The sequence below is a fragment of the Triturus cristatus genome, chromosome 7 (assembly GCF_964204655.1).
Source record: "Triturus cristatus chromosome 7, aTriCri1.1, whole genome shotgun sequence".
NCBI classification, from domain to species: domain Eukaryota; kingdom Metazoa; phylum Chordata; class Amphibia; order Caudata; family Salamandridae; genus Triturus; species Triturus cristatus.
The window spans coordinates 1,844,548,430-1,844,565,056 of NC_140590.1; the positions used below are offsets into that span (position 1 = coordinate 1,844,548,430).

A 16,627-nucleotide genomic window follows, 5' to 3' on the forward strand; every position below is an offset into this window, starting at 1 on the left:
GTGTTGACAGACTGATAATGTCACTTTTCAACCTCTCTGGCCAATGATTTAACCGTGAACTTGTAAATACTGAAATTACACTGCTATACTTTTACTCTGGAGTCGCTTATGAGAAGAAACAACATACTATTGAACTGAATGAGCAGAAACGAACCATAAACAGCTGACCTTGTGTAGCAACGATTATTGAGTGGGTGGGAAGAAGGCAGCCTCACAACAGTGCATTTGCAATGCATGTATTTTGTGGCCATGCAGGTGGACACTTAAGTAGTAGCCACCAACATTGTTGCTGTCTCATTAGCCAAACTTTTACACCCACCACCTCATTCAATGTGCAGGGGAGTCAAGAATTCTTGACAGTGGAGTCACTGCCAGGTCTAACATCAGGGAAACACACACCATCATGCATCTTCTCGTGAGCATGGCATGCTTAGGGTGGGCCTTCTTACACCTTGTCCACCAGCATATTTTCTCTTCCTCTCTGCCAAATAAAACAAGGAAGCAGTGAGCAAGAAAAGGGCACTAAAGGCTGAGCAAAAAATCCCAGCATGCCAAGAACATTGCTTTGGTATCTTCTTAAAATAAGCCCGCAATTTTCCCATGGATTCACCATGGTTAATCTGCCATCAGTGTATGGTTCTGGTGAAAAAAATGCCCACCCAATAATACATAGAAATATGGTGGGTTGGCTGCACCCGTATTGGCTGAAGGGGTATCTCCAGCAACTCAGTTATGCTGGCTGTGCCTGGTTAAAGTAAAGCGGTTGAGTAGTAAAGGAAAATTCACTTATAGGACTATGTATCTTAGATAGATCATGGTTGAATCAATAAAAGAGTTCCTTCCACCTCAATCACCACTCTGTATCTTATGACCATATTGATAAATGTGTATGTCCTTCTTCCACAAACACGTGAAGCATAACAAATTCATCATCTAATCTGTCAGTGTTTACACCGACAGAGTGATTCAGGTGCTTTCAGCACACTCTTGCCTACCTATCATTTTTCTTAGAGCCCCTTTAACATCTTTATTTCTTAAAGTGTATATCATCGGGTTTAACACTGGAATTAGGGCAATGTACAACACAGAGTAGAGTTTGTCTTGATTCAGTGCATAGACAGATGTAGGTCTCATGTACATACAAAGAACTGTCCCATAAAATATCATTACTACAGTAAGATGTGAGGTGCAGGTGGAGAAGGCCTTGCTCCTCCCAGACGCAGAGCTTATTTTCATTATGGTGGAAATTATGTGACCATAGGAGGTGATAGTCAGCACAAAGGGCATGAGTCCTGAGAAAAACCCCTCTGCAAATATAAGAATTTCTAGACGGTGAGTACCACCACAGGCGATCTTCATCAGGGCCACAAGGTCGCAAAAGAAGTGATTGATGTAATTGGAGTTGCAAAAAGACAACTGGGATGATAAGATGGCAGGTGGCATAGTGTCCAGAAAGCCTAGTGCCCAAGATCCTGCAGCCAGGAAGTGACAAGCCCTGTGATTCATAAGGGCTGAGTAGCGCAGGGGGTTGCAGATTGCGACATAGCGATCATAAGCCATTGCTGTAAGAAGTAAGAACTCTGTGCTGGTAAGAGCCAAGAAGAAATAGATTTGTGAGATACATCCCATGAAAGATATGTGATGGTGTCCAGAAATGATGTCGAGTAACTTTGGGAAAGTGACTGAGGTGCAGCAGACATCAACGAAGGACAAGTGCTTCAGGAAGAAGTACATTGGTTTGTGGAGTCTGGAGTCCAGAGATGTTACTAATATGATCATAGAATTTGAAAGAATGGTGATCAGGTAAATGAGTAGAAACACAGCGAAGAGGATGTTTTGAATTGCTGCAATGTTGGAAATACCGGCAAGAACAAACTCTGAAATCAGGGTTTGGTTTTCCTCTCTCATGTTCCAGTTCACATTTCTCCCTGTAATATTAAAAGATAGTATAAAGGGGATGAATTGAGTTCACGCAATGTTTATCTTTTTCAAGTCAGCTTAAATTTGATGGCTCCACTAGTATTTACCTGTTGAGACTTAACTAAAAAGCAAGCGGTGGCAAAAGAGTTGTACACAAATGTAAATACACAGTTGAGAATATATGTATATAGGAAAGAAAGAAAAACTAAAACAACACATTTTAGAATGTGTCTAACACCACTAGGGTCCTCATTGAGCGTATGGCTAAGCGGTATTCCCAATAGGATACTATTTGGCCATAGTACAAGTGCTCAGGTGTTTTCAGGCCAGAAATTAATAGGGCCAGAAATATTGGGCCACTTGCATGCTGGAAAAACACTGGCTGGCCCGTGTGTGCCCCCTCCAGCACCACAGGGAGAGCAGACAATGCTCTTTTACCCTCAAGCCTGCTTTACCTGGCCCGGATGCCCGCCCTCCTCCCAACCTGCAGCAATTTCCTATCCTATTTACCACCTTCTGTGAGCTGGTGGTAATGGGATCGAAAGTTATATAAAATCAGGTTCAACGTGCAGGAATTGACCTGTTAATACATGGTCCACATGATGTGGCCCATTTGAGGGTAAATACCTTCTAGTGTCTGGTATTTGGTGCTACTTGTGCTAATTTGAGAGTCCAGCCCTCCAGTATCCTTGCACTAAATAAATGGCAACTCAGAATTATGCCCTAAGCAGGGGTGATATAGTCCGCCTTAAAGTGAAAGATAGAACTGTTTAAATAGAAACAACACGTAAATCCTAAAAGGCATTTTTTTTTTTTTTGCAGAACGTTTTTTCTAATCTGATGAAAAGTTGAGATTTCCATTCACCCGAAAGTGCCATTAAATTCCAAATAATATGCTTTTTTAAATTAATACTTCAAAGGTTTTTAAAATCCTAAATAGTTGACATAGCTTAAAGCACGTTTGCATTTTTGTTAAACTTATGTACCTGAAGCATTGCGCTTGATGTGTTGAATATCTATAAAGTCATATGAGATTTAAATCAAAAGGTGTGTTGGCATACTAAAATGGTATATAAAATATTATCTTTTTAACACACAAGCCAAACAGTTATTTGAAGTTTTACAAAGTTTGTTTTGGTATATGAACAACATTGAATCTTTTATTTAAAAATAAAATATTCAGCAAATATGTTTTTAATTGTTAAATACAGATGTGTTTAGGACCCCTGAATCACATTTTTAAATGTATAGTGTGAATTTAGCTTACACTTTCTCATTGTACATTAACACCATTGGAGCAGGAAGATTTTTTTAATATGAATTAGGAAGATGGTAGGAATTAGAATTTCTGCCAACTCTCATGATAAAAAAAAAAAATTGGGAATTTGAAAGTATGCAGGGAAAATTGTTGCTATTGAAGATAAATTGTGTACTTAAACACATCTCACATGCTGGCATAGCCTATTAGATTTTAAAGATGCCCCCCTTTTGAGTAAGCTCTGTGGTGTCTCTGATGGTGTTAATGTAGTAGCTCACATTTGGCAGAATTATTTAGGTAGAATTAAAGATTTTTTATTTAATATCAGGGGAAGCAAGTGGCATGGTTCTCAGGAATATTTTATCGGATTTTATTCTGCATACTTCTCACATATCTCCGCCTCAGGCTTCCTGGGTTGCAGCTGCCTTTTTCAATGCAGCACGTCTTAGCTTGTCCAGTCATCTTTTTCAATCAGAGGATGCACTTGTTAGCCACGCTATGGTCTCAGACTGATGAAATTCTTTCATGATTTGACATTTTTCTTTGTGTTCCATGCTTTCTCCATGTGTTTCCACATTTAAGTCCTGTTCACTGTCTACACTGTCCACAAGTACAAGACAAATCTACTACTTATGGTGATCCTGCCAAGTTGAGAAAATGTATTGTGAAATATAGAAGTGAAGTCATGGTCATTTAAAATCGAATTTGGCTTATATGAATATGTTTACTAGCACCTTGGTATTTAAATTTGTTTGCATATCATTGTTAAAGGCTTTGTTCATTATTGTCTCCCATTACCCAGTGTTCTTGGACTGTAGGTTGTTTTTTTCAGTTGATGTCTGTTGGCTCTGTCCTGTCTGTTATTGTTAATCTTGTTTCTGTGTTTACCTTATGTATCTTTAATACCTTTTGATATGGTGCTATGTGTCTTTTAGGAATCATTTGATTTTTAACACTCTTCATGCAGTTCCATTATCTGTACTTTGAGTTATTTTCTTATTCAAAAAAAGTTGTGGTGCACTGAGCACCAATCTTGCCCCTTTTTATACCTACTTATCAGCAAGTGAATTCCTAAGAAATCACTTAATAGCCCTTCATTTTCCTTTTGGAAAACCATTCTGAGCAGCATATTAATAGAACTTTGCAGTCTCTTTTCTGCCTCTTCTACCTCTTTTATTTGCCACTATAATCAGAAAAGTGTGACTTTTTATTTAGATTCTTGATTTAGAGGCAAATACTTTTCTGTATTGGACTGATTGGTTTAAGGTAATTCTCCCTATTGATGGGATTCTAAGCTAGTTGCTGTAATTTTAAATATCTTTTACTTATTTGTGTATAATTATAAGGATACTAGATATGAATAATCCTTTAAGAGTTGAGCATTGGCCTTGACAATTCATTTGGTAAAAGAAGAATAAAAATAATCTGACCATTGTGTTGAACGGCCATTGGAAACCTCCGCAAGCATCGCCTAGCTTATACTCTGCCCTGGTTTACAAGGAGAATGTGGGTATGAGAAACCAGGAACAACAATTTAGAAATAAGAATTGCATCAGTGTGGTATGCAGAGATGCCTTTGTTTGACATGGCAGGTGGGTTGTACTCCCCCCCGTTGTTTTACTAAGAGCCTGAGACCAGTGTTAGGATATCTGAGAGAATGTGAAGTGCACAGCATAATTTAGTTGGACAAAACTTTGATAATAAATCAGGAGACAGCTTTAGTGGAGTCTCAGTTAATTTTAGTAAGGTCTCTGTTCGAAAATGAAGGGCTTTTTATGAATCTGGAAACATCTATTGTGATTTCCTCTCTGAGGTTTCAAAGTAAATTCAGTGGAGATTCAGCTTTAGCTACTGAGAAAAAGTAAAAAATGATAAAACATAATTTATTAAAAAAGAGGAGGGGAGTTTAAGGAGGCTAACTTTGGCCTGTTATTATCCTTGATGTAAATGGTGCTTCCAGGACTATTAAATTGCAGAATTGTAGGGGGGCATGGCTTCGGAGCCTCAGAAGATGGCCGCTGTTCTCGGGAGCTCCGCCGAGACGTGAGGGACCGCGACCTCTGCAGGCAATGTTTATTCACCAAAAAACGTCGGACTTGCTTGTTTCGGCAATCGGAACTGCCGCTCGTCGGAATGCTGCCACTATTTTTTCATAGGGTGAGCCTGGCAAACCTAATTTAACGTTTTTTCTGTTCCCTCACCGTCGCGGCCGCCATTTTGTTTTTTCATCGATCCCTTGCTTCCCGCCTGAGGCTGCATGACGATGCTGGTTAACAGTTGGCTGCCCTTTTTTGTCATTATCTTTCTCTTTCTTTTGGGCAACGCTTATTTTATTTGGTCTTCTGGTGTTCCTTCCATCGATGCCATTTCCTCTATGCTTGCAGTTACTGTGGAACATTATTTTTGATATTTGTCTGGACTGGTGTTTTTTCACTATCTTTGCATTTTTTCCCAAGTTTTGACTTGGTTTATTTTCAAGGGACTCTGAGTGTCTTTTTAAATATCACCATGCCTCGCGGCAACTGTAGTGCTGCTCGTCCCTCCACCGAGGCGAGTTTAGAGGTCTATAATCCTTTCGATATTTTACAGGAGCATACTGAGGATAGCATCAAAGACTCTGGTGGCGCCAAATCTACTGCACCACTTACTCCTCGTTTAAGCGCTAAACAAAGCTCCAAGATACCTTCTGCGTCACCATCTACTTCAGGCAAACGGGTAAAAGCTAACCCACCCTCTCCCACCAATCCATCATCCCCGATATCTATGGAGCTCCTTCTTGACGAAATTCGCGCTCTCAAGCCGCATATGGAAGAAACTAACGTCAGACTTCAGAATCTGGAAGCCAACTGGTCTCTCACTGAAAAGAGAGTTGGAGACCTAGAAGTACGGGTTGACTCTGTTCAAAATCTCACGGCTCAAGTTCCTCTTATTTCTAAGGAGGTTGTTCAACTTAAGCAACAGATTGAAAATTTGGAAAATCGAAATAGGCGCAATAATCTGCTCATTTACGGATTAGTTGAAGGCCTTGAAGGTACTAACCCGATTTCTTTTTTCAAATCCTTTTTGCCAACTCTTTTGGGTCTTCCTGAAACACCTTCATTAAATATCCAAAGAGCACATCGCTTAGGTCCATTATCCCGTTCTTCTCCCTCATCATCTACTAAGCCGAGAGGAGTCATTTTGTACTTTTTGGAGTATACGGATCTACTCAGAGTCCTTCAGGCTGCCAAACAGCGAGGGAAAATTGCTTGGAATGGTTCTACTCTTTTCTTTGCCCAGGATTATGCTAAAGTGACTGCTGACCGTCGGAAAAAGTTCTTGGAGATGAGACCTGCATTACGCAGCATAAACGCACGCTACGGTTTATTCCATCCCTGTCTCTTTAAAGTGACTCATAATAATAAAACTACCAGTTATGAGGATCCAGTGCTACTCCAGCAATTTCTGAACAGCTGCAGAACAGAGTCCATGGAAGTGCCTCAGTCATGATGGTTTTATGTATTGTAGTAGTATCTGTTTGTTTCACCCTTAGTGATGTTTAATTTCTCCCCTAATGTATTTTGTACCATTATATTGGATTAATTTGTTCCTTCTTCTTCCCTCCATCAGGTAGCGATTTTTGTGGTCCTTCGTCGTTCCTTGTTCTCCTCAACTTGCCTAGCGGATGTCCCTTCCTTACCGTCGTCCTGGAGTCTCCCGTTTCTGTGTCCCGTCTTCCTTATGTGGCTTCACCAACCCCGTTCTTCATTCTTTCTTGTGGTATGTCTACTTGTTATCTTATTTTTTCATCACTTGTGTCTGTCGTTTTGTACTTTTGTTTTTTGTAATACATGTTTCTTCTCACCCTTCCCACTTATTATTTATTCTTTTTGCTCTTTTCTTTGGCCCTTTTTCTATCCCTGTTGTTTCTCTTCTTCCTTATTTCTAATTCTCAACTTATTTGTTTCATACCTTTCTGCTTACAATCTCTCTTCTCCAAGAATTTCTCTTATTTCCTATTTCTCTTCCTTACTCTATTATTACATCTCTAAGAGCAATGTCATTTTCTCTCAAGTTTTTATAAGATGCTTTGTAGTTTATTGCCTTTGTACATATTTGATTCTCACACAACTTTTTTTTTTTATATAAGTTATATTTTTTAGATGTCGATAACTATACTTACCTGGAATGTTAAAGGTTTGGGTTCTCCCATTAAGCGGCAACGTGTTTTATCCCATTTAGCAAGTTTACAAGGGGATATTGTGTTATTACAGGAAATTCATATAAAAGAGGCTGAAATTACCAAATTACGTCGTAATTGGGTGGGTCATGTTTTCGCATCTCCTGGTTCAGGGAAACGTAATGGTGTTGCTATTCTCTGTCATAAGCGGTTAAATATCAAAGTTATAAGCCAAGCCAATGACTCTGATGGTAGGTGGGTGACTGTATCTTTGTTGATTGATAATATCCCTATAGCTATTTTTAATGTATATGCTCCTACCATACAGGATAAATTATTTTGGCCCCAGATGCTCACCTCATTGATGCAATCTTCTGATGACTATCTCATTTTGGGGGGGGATTGTAACACAATTATGGATCCTATTATAGATCGAAGGTCCAACTCCCACTTCTCGCCCTCTTCCATGCACACTCAATTTACTTCCACTATTTCCCAACGTTCTCTTGTTGACTCCTGGAGACTCTGTCATCCTACACTTAGGGAATACACGTACTACTCACCGGTTCATTCTTCCCAATCGCGGATTGATTACAATTTTATTTCTAAAGCCTTGACTCAACATATTAGCCATTCTGAAATAGGTTCTATTTTAATTTCGGATCATGCCCCAGTTTCCTTACGCCTGGATTTACTCCCCCCCATAAAAGGTACTAGAAGATGGAGGTTTAATAATTCTCTCCTATTAGATCCCAAATTTACCCCAGCCTTCCTTGAATTTTCATCCCTATTTTTTACAGAAAATGAGTCTCCTACGATATCCCCTCAGGTGTTATGGGACACTTTTAAAGCTGCTTCTAGAGATTTCATTATTTCATTTGTCTCTCGTAAAAAGCGTGCCGCCTCTCACTCCTTACAATCGATTAACTTGCAAATTAAGCAATTGGAACATTCTTATTACTTATCTAAGTCCCATTCTGATTTGGATAAGCTTCTCAAAGCCAAATTCACCTTTAATAAGCTCTCCACGGAATCTGCAAATTTGTTTTTACTTAAATCTAGTGCCAAGTATTATACTGCACAAAATAAGGCAGGTAATCTTCTTGCCAAATATCTTAAAGTTAAAAGAGAACGTACTAGAATCGAATCTATTGTCTCTTCATCTAATATCACACTTCATAAGGATGAAGATATTCTGCTGGAATTCACTAACATTTATCAAAATCTTTATACTCCGGAGTTTCCTCCTCTGTTAACTGACATTGATCACTATTTATCCTCTATCCCCTCCCCTTCCTTTCCAGAGATTGGTTTTGCCCCTTTAGAAGCAGCTATAGGTCCCAAAGACATTTTGGAATCTATTCAAGTGCTTAAAAAAGGCAAGGCTCCTGGGCCAGATGGGTTCACGATAGAATTCTATTTACATTTCTCCAATTTGCTTGTTCCTAAACTTCATCAACTATTTTCATTCTTTATATCGTCCAAGCAATCTGGGGGCTCCTTTCAGGAAGCCTTAATTTGCCTCCTTCCTAAAGAGAATAAGGACCATACCTTATGTAAAAATTATAGGCCTATTTCTCTAATCAATCTGGATTACAAAATATTTGCAAAAATTCTAGCGCTTCGTCTCGACAAAATTTTACCTAAATTAATTGGTAGGGAGCAATGCGGTTTCATTAAGGGTCGTCACCTTTCTGACAACACTCGACTCTTTTTTAATGTACTAAGTAAGTCTCACTCCTATCAATCTTCTTTAGCTGCTATTGCATTAGACGTCGAGAAAGCATTTGATAGGGTTAACTGGCAATTTATGTTTGCAGTTCTTGTTTGGTTTGGTTTTGGCCCGAAATTTCTTGCCTACATCTCTTTACTATACTCCTTTCCTAGGTCCTTTATATTAGCTAACAGTCTTGTCTCCTCTTCGTTTCCCCTCTTTAGAGGTGTACGACAGGGGTGTCCCCTTTCTCCTCTTCTTTTTATTTTAGCATTAGAACCCTTCTTGACAAGAATTCGGGAGATTAAAGATATCACCGGTTTCCCTTATGGGGATAAACATTTGAAACTTTCTGCCTATGCGGACGATATACTTTTATTTATTTCCAACCCCCAGTCCTCTATTCCATCGTTTTTATCTGAAGTCTCTCAGTTTGCGAAGGTATCAGGTTATAAACCTAATGTTGATAAGTGTGAAATTATCCCTCTAAATAAATTTTGTTTCCATGTGGATTTTCTGGCCTCCTCTTTTCATTGGAGAACTTCTAAGATCAAATATTTAGGATTGTGGTTCCAATCCTCGGTTAAGGACACTGTAACACTAAATCTTAAAAACCTAATAACAACTCTAAAAGACTCTACAACTCGGTGGCATCCCTTGTTTTTATCCTGGTGGGGCAGACTGGACTCTATTAAAATGATGTTAGTTCCAATAATCTTGTTCTATCTTTCTAATCTTCCAATTAATATCCCTAAATCTTGCTATAAAAATATTTACTCCACCTTATCGAAATTCTAATGGCACCAGAAGAAAGCTAGGATGTCCTTTGCAAAACTTAAATATCCTAAGCAGTTGGGTGGAGTTAATTTTCCGGACTTTGCTTCTTATCATATCTCATTTTTTCATAAACATTCTGTTTCCCTACTATCTGCCCATGTGTCTGATATCGCTTCTCAGCCTTTGTGGGTAGACGTTGAATCTTCTTTCTTTCACCCCTTCAATTTTGAAGAATTTTTATCACTGTCTCATATTCCCAAGAGATTCTCTCTTCCCATTCTTAAAAACTCTCGGAAAATGTTTTCTCCTCTTTTCCTGGACGGTTTAGATGATCGCTCTCGTTTCTTGCAATCCTCCTTGTGGTATAACCCCCTTATTAAAATAAGAAATAAGATGCTTTTTTGGGGGGACTGGAGGGACCTTGGCCTTAGTTGGACTCACCAACTTTTTCACGAAGGTACTTGTATTTCCTTTTCTATTCTTCAATCCCGTTTTTCTTTACCAATCTCCTTTGAATCTAAATATAATCTACTGAGTGCGGCTGCACAAAATAGTTATGATTCCCTTTCGGATTCCATCACCCATACCAACTCTTCTCCTCTTCCTCTCCCTTATTTACTTGCTTCTTCTTCTGCTTCCCAAGTTTACAAAAAGTTACGGGATACTTCTAACACTCGAGATAAATCTAAAGTAGAAAAAGACTGGGAATCAGATTTAGAGGACTCTTTTTCTGTTTTCACGTGGCAAAAAATTTGGATCAAGATAAGGAAGTCATCTAGAGCAGCTAATACAACTCAAACATTATTTTTTATATACAATAGACTTTTGATCACTCCTGCTAAACTAAATATGATTGATCCCTCTATTCCTTCCACTTGCTGGTCTTGTTCAGCTTCAATTGCAGATCTTAAACATATGTTATTTACATGCCCAGTGATTTATAAATTTTGGAATGATGTGTGGCAACAGATCAACAAAAATAATTCTACACATTTTCCCTTTACTTTTTCACATATTTTCTTAGGCAGTCTCTCAGACATATGGTCCTCTTCCACTACTAGTACTTCCATTATTGATCTACTTATAGCTGTAGCGTTTCAACAAATCACTAAATCTTGGAAGGATGCCTCAAAAGTTTCTTTTCAAGCTTGGTGGTATGGGGTCTGTTATCACCACAGGTTAGACAGGGCCTATGTTTACCCCATTACGCTTGCTATTAAACGTGACTTATCATGGGTACCAATCACAAATTTTTTAAATGTAGTTGCACGTTCTCTACCCTTCCATTCTCCTTCTGCAGAAGAAGTTCCCAAGCCTCCATGAAATATTCCTGATGGTTTCAAGTATATATACATATAGAGTGTTTTATATTTATTTGTGCATTGTTATTGGAGAAGTTCTTGTACATTTAGTATATCTGTATACTCTTTTTGCATATTTTTATATACCAATGATTACGTTCTTAACGTAGGTGTTTTGCTCTATTAATTGATAATCTTTTTTCCCTTTCCTTTCTTTTTCCTTCCCTTCTTTCTTTATTTCTTCCCCTCGCTTATGACAATGGTCGCATTTTAGTTGAATCTACACATGTTGTTCTATTACAATTTTGTTGTACTTAAGTTTCAATAAACTTTCTTTTAAAACTAACAAAAATTGCAGAACTGTACAACCTACAAAGCATTCAGGCTTGTCAAGGAGTCTCACTTATTGAAACAGAATAGTTTTTTCAGAAGTAGCAAGAGAGTAGTTGATAGGTTGGTTGCAAAGATTTGAAGCATAAAGCGGCTGTATGATTTTTGGAACCGCTTAGAATTTGCTTTCAAATTGGATGCAAGCAATTTGACTGGGGTTCTATGTTGCGAGAACAGGAGACTGGAAAGGGCAGAGAAGAATAGTAGAGAAAAAGGAGCATATAAATTTCCTGGAAATTACAGCTTGATAGTTTGAAGTTCGCAGTTTCAAGAGGCAGGTTCAAGGTTGTTAAGTATTGTTGAGGATGGACAATGTATCTACTGTGACTTAAGGAAACCACCTACGCGAAAGCATGTCAAAGAAATTATTAGAAATAGGGAAAGAGATGTGGGAATTTTGTTTTGAACACAAGATGTGTGTGAGAGCACAATATTTGCCAAGTAAGGAGAATGAAGCAGCAGACTGGAATTCATGTCATTGGATGGATTAAAGCAATTGGAATCTGAAAAGGGCGTTTTTTCAGAGAACACTGAAGATTTAGGGGCTATTGGAAGTGAGCACAGGACCTACATATGTGCGTGTCTGTATACTTTTACATGTCACACTAATTGGAACGGGTAACCCAGATGTGGGTACAGTGCACACTGTGCCTCTGGAAACCATCTATATCTGCATGATGAGCCTGAACTAGGAAGAAACCAGTCCTAGCTTGCTTGTGATCCAGGTTAGGGGGACCCGGGCTGGCCGTTTGGGCTGGACTGTTCCCAGTGCTGCAGTGCCAAGACTGATTTGCATATGGTGGGGTCCAAACTGAAGTAGCATGAGTGTGAAATATGATGGACTGGGATGCAGCCCCAGTGATTACCAGTGGCTGGGATTAATTCAAGTATTCAGTCCATCACTTTTTTTGTGTACGTTACAAGTTGGAACACATATATCAGACAATACATTTTGGAGCCTCTTTTGATTATTTGGTGAAAACTTGGATTTATTTATAACAAATCTAACAAATCATCCTGTTGGAATGAATATTTCTTTTACTTTGAAACAAACCTTAACGTTATGGTGAGTAAAATAAAGTCTGTATAATTTTCTTACATATTGAAAATCGAAGCATTGTGATTGTTTACCTGGCATTTAACATTCTTGGCATTCCGCTTTGCTCCCACCTCGCCCGGTTCCGGTTCCCCTCCGGGCAGGATTCCCTCCTCGCTCGGGACACCTGCCATTGGGTTGAGCCGAGGGTGGCCGCCATCTTGGGAGAAGGCAGGGGTAGCGCTCTAGCTGCGGCTGCCTCCTGCCCTTCTCCCACTCCATAAAATGACCACTGCCTCTAGACGGCGCAGCGGGCGGGCGCAGCGGGCGCGCCGGTGGCGCGCCAAAGGCGCGCCAAAGGCAAGCCTGTCTGCGCCCGTCCACGCCGGGACCGGGCCTAGGGCCATAACCCCTGCCCAGAATCCCCGACATGGACTACTCACTTATTCGAAATCCGCCTTGCTGGAACTGCGCATAACGGCTACCTCTCAATGTGTCCAACATAGCCTATGTAAAGTCCGGGAAACCACAGAACTCACATGCCCTCACTGCAACATTAGGCTACATATAGCTTACGATAAGGTTAAGACCAATACCAAGATAGCCGTTAACTCCATTGACTTCTCAGTAGCATTTATAAACGCTCGTTCCTTGGTAAAGCATCGGCAGGAAGTATCCGACCTTATCCTGGATAATAATCTGGATTGTCTCTTTGTAACAGAGACATGGACGGATGAGGCGTCCGACCCAGATATGGCAGTAACGGCCCCCCCTGCCTATAAAGCCTACCGTCAAGACAGAGTCGGGAAGCGTGGAGGGGGGCTAGCTATCATAGCCCGTGATCACTTAAATGTGAGAATGTCACACATCCCTTCCATCTTTTTTGAAGCCCTCCAATTTGACATTGAGCTAACCCCGTCGTTTCACTTTAAAGGTATGCTCTTATACCGACCCCCAGGTGCCCGCACTGGCTTCCTTGCCAATCTTGGCTCGATACTAGAAGCATTGGCGATGGATGATGCCTTTACAGTTATGGGTGATCTGGAGAAGTCTTCTGACAATGACACCTGCACCCTGACATCCGATATGGCTACCTTGAGTCTGCGGCAATTGGTCACCTTCCCCACTCATAAGGCTGGCCACACTTTGGATGGCATCTTCTCCAACCTGGAAGGCCTAAAAATAATAGATTCCTTGCCCATGCCTTGGACTGATCACTATGCCATTATAATGAGAATCTCAGTCATGGCAAACAGGACTAAAAAAGACCCTATACCGAGACCAGAACCTTTTAAGGTCTGGAAAGATATTGACCAGTTGGAGCTTACTGCTCTTCTGGATAGGACCCGGCCTTGTCTCGCCTCTGATCCCAACACTGCCACATGTCAATTTCAGGAGTGGCTGGGTACTGCCACAGAGACCTTAGCCCCTACCAAACAGCCTTCGAGGAATAGATCAGTGCCTTCGGCCCCGTGGTTCACAGAGGAACTGCGCAAACAGAAGCAATTCTGCAGAAACAAGGAAAGGCACTGGCGCAGATCCTACAGTTCTGAAGATAAAGTCAGCTACAGGAAATCACTAGGGCTATATAAAGCCCTCATTGTCGATACTAAGAAAAAGTTATTTACAGAACAGATCGACAATGCTAAAAATTCCAGTAAAAAACTGTATGAGATCACTAAGATCTTAGCAGGAAACTCGCCGGACCTAGTCCCGCCTCCATCCCAATCTCTCTGTGATTCTCTGGCCAACTTCTTTTTTACCAAAGTTAACGACATTTATCAAGCATTCACCGTTAAAAGGGTAATTCACTCGACCATGCCTGATAGCTTGACGCCAGATTGTGAACTGTCGCAGTTCAAAGACCTCGCAGAGACACAAATTAAGGATATTATCACAACTATCAAATCCGGATCTGCACTAGATCCCTGTCCTCTTAAGGTCATTCGTCCGGTGATGGATTGTTTGGCTCCCGAGATTACATCAGTGTGTAACGCAATGTTCAGAACTGGGATTTATCCGGATTCATTGAAGAACACCTTGGTTAAGCCCCTTCTAGAAAAAAGACAATCTGGATAAGGAGCAATTAAAAAACTACCGCCCCATAGCTAGCCTACCTTTTTTAGCCAAAGTAGTGGAGAAAGCTATGAATACCCAACTTTCGGAGTTTGTAGAGAAGCACCAATCACTTGATAACACCCAATTCGGCTTTCGTAAGTACCACGGCACGGAGACGGCTCTCATTAAAGCTACCGAGGATATACGAGTGATTCGTGACCAGGGAGGAACAGCGGTACTGGTACTACTCGATTTATCCGCAGCCTTCGACACGGTCGACCATAAGATCTTGGTGGACCATGTCGGAAAGATGGGCATTCGTCACCTGGCAAAGAACTTGCTTTCCTCCTTTTTGGCAGGGAGAACACAGGTGGTCACATTAGAGCATTTTCAATCTGACAAGTTGTCACTGCCGTGTGGGGTACCACAAGGCTTATCCCTAAGTCCGACACTATTTAACATCTATGTGTCGGACCTGGCATCTGTCATCAAGGCCCATGGGATGAGCCTTACCTCCGACGCAGATGACACGCAACTTGTGTTGCCCATTAATGGAGATGGAGAGAAGGTAGCAGAGAACTTTCAGGGGGACATGTGGCAATTGGAGAGTGGATGGCCTCCAACTGCTTAAAACTTAATTCCGAAAAAACGGAGGTGGTCATTTTTGGACATCTTTCACCTTGCTGGTCTACTACCTGGTGACCGCCCACGTATGGGACCCCCCGAAACCGGTCCCTGCTGTCAGAAATCTGGGAGTGATTTTTGACGCGAACCTGAATTTTATGGCCCACGCAAACAAAACAGCAGCCACTGCCCACCACAAATTAAGGCTGATTAAGAAAGTTATGCCGTTTTTGCCAACTGCTGCTGGAAAGACTCTGATAAGTGCTCTGGTGCTCTCTTCCCTCGACTACTGTAATGGCTTGTTTATCAATGCTCAGGCCAGAGTGACCAATAAACTACAGACAGTCCAGAATGCTGCAGCCCGTCTCCTGTCGGGAATCCCGAAATTTATGCAAATCTCGGAGACTATAAAAGATCTCCACTGGCTTAAGATCAGGAACAGGATCAAATTTAAAACCCTTTGTATAACATACAAAGCACTGCATAATCATGGCCCGCACTTTCTGAAAGCCCATCTCAGGCCCCACGCATCCACTAGATCTCTTCGATCCAACAATTTCAATCTTCTGTCGGTACCGCGAACCAAAACAGTCACGTGGGGCGATAGGCGCTTCCTTGTGGCTGCTCCCAGATAGTGGAATTCTCTGCCAGTAGCCATTAGAGAAAGCTCGTCCTTGATGCAATTTCGCAGAAAAGTAAAGACCTGGCTTTTCGGTCAATAACAGCTGCCGACCAGCCCCTGTGGGTACCTCACGCATTGTTTCCAGCGCCGAGACGCCTACGGGCATTTGTTCGCGCTTTATAAATTGTAAAAATAAATAAATAAATAGTTGATTATGAATGCTCATATTGTTTTGTTTAATGTTCTAAAAATTCAATAAATCTAGTCATAGTCCTACAAGTAATGTAATGTATGATGATTGTATAGCCATCCAAAAGGACATTTGAATCAATTGAATATATCCTCTTAGAGTGTTATTTCGCTATAAAAGAAATTGCCAACTCCAAGTTTATCAAAAAATATTCATTAAAATTGTTTCATTCCTAAATTGCATTATTCATACAGTTACTTTTACTATTATAATTCAAATATTTTCGCAGACAATTGTGATTAAATGCCTCATTACCAGATTTCATAGACATTAAGCAGACTGGAGGGCATATGTACACGCCCCTATCGCCACGGAAACATCACTTTTTGTGACGTTTCCATGGTGATTGGGGCTTTGCCTCATTTACAAGGCAGCATTCAGCCACTTAACGTGGTGTAAAGCTGCCCTCAATAAATGCCACATTACCCCATTTCATAGACATTAAGCAGACTGGGGTGCATATGTACAAGCCCCTTTCGCCATGGAAACATCACTTTTTGTGATATTTCTGCGGCGAT

The 16,627-nt window shown here is 40.6% G+C and overlaps 1 protein-coding gene across 1 annotated transcript; it reads right to left on the reverse strand.

The window, feature by feature from the left end:
• Positions 1-966: 966 nt before the first annotated feature.
• LOC146813404 (olfactory receptor 5V1-like) lies at positions 967-1,908 on the reverse strand. Its single transcript, XM_085615420.1, has one exon. It carries the CDS (start codon positions 1,906-1,908, stop codon positions 967-969), a length of 942 nt encoding a protein of 313 aa, XP_085471546.1.
• Positions 1,909-16,627: the final 14,719 nt, after the last annotated feature.

Bases quoted from the DNA above. Each gene is read 5' to 3' on its own strand.
- LOC146813404 (XM_085615420.1), bottom strand. From the start codon at position 1,908: ATGAGAGAGGAAAACCAAACCCTGATTTCAGAGTTTGTTCTTGCCGGT.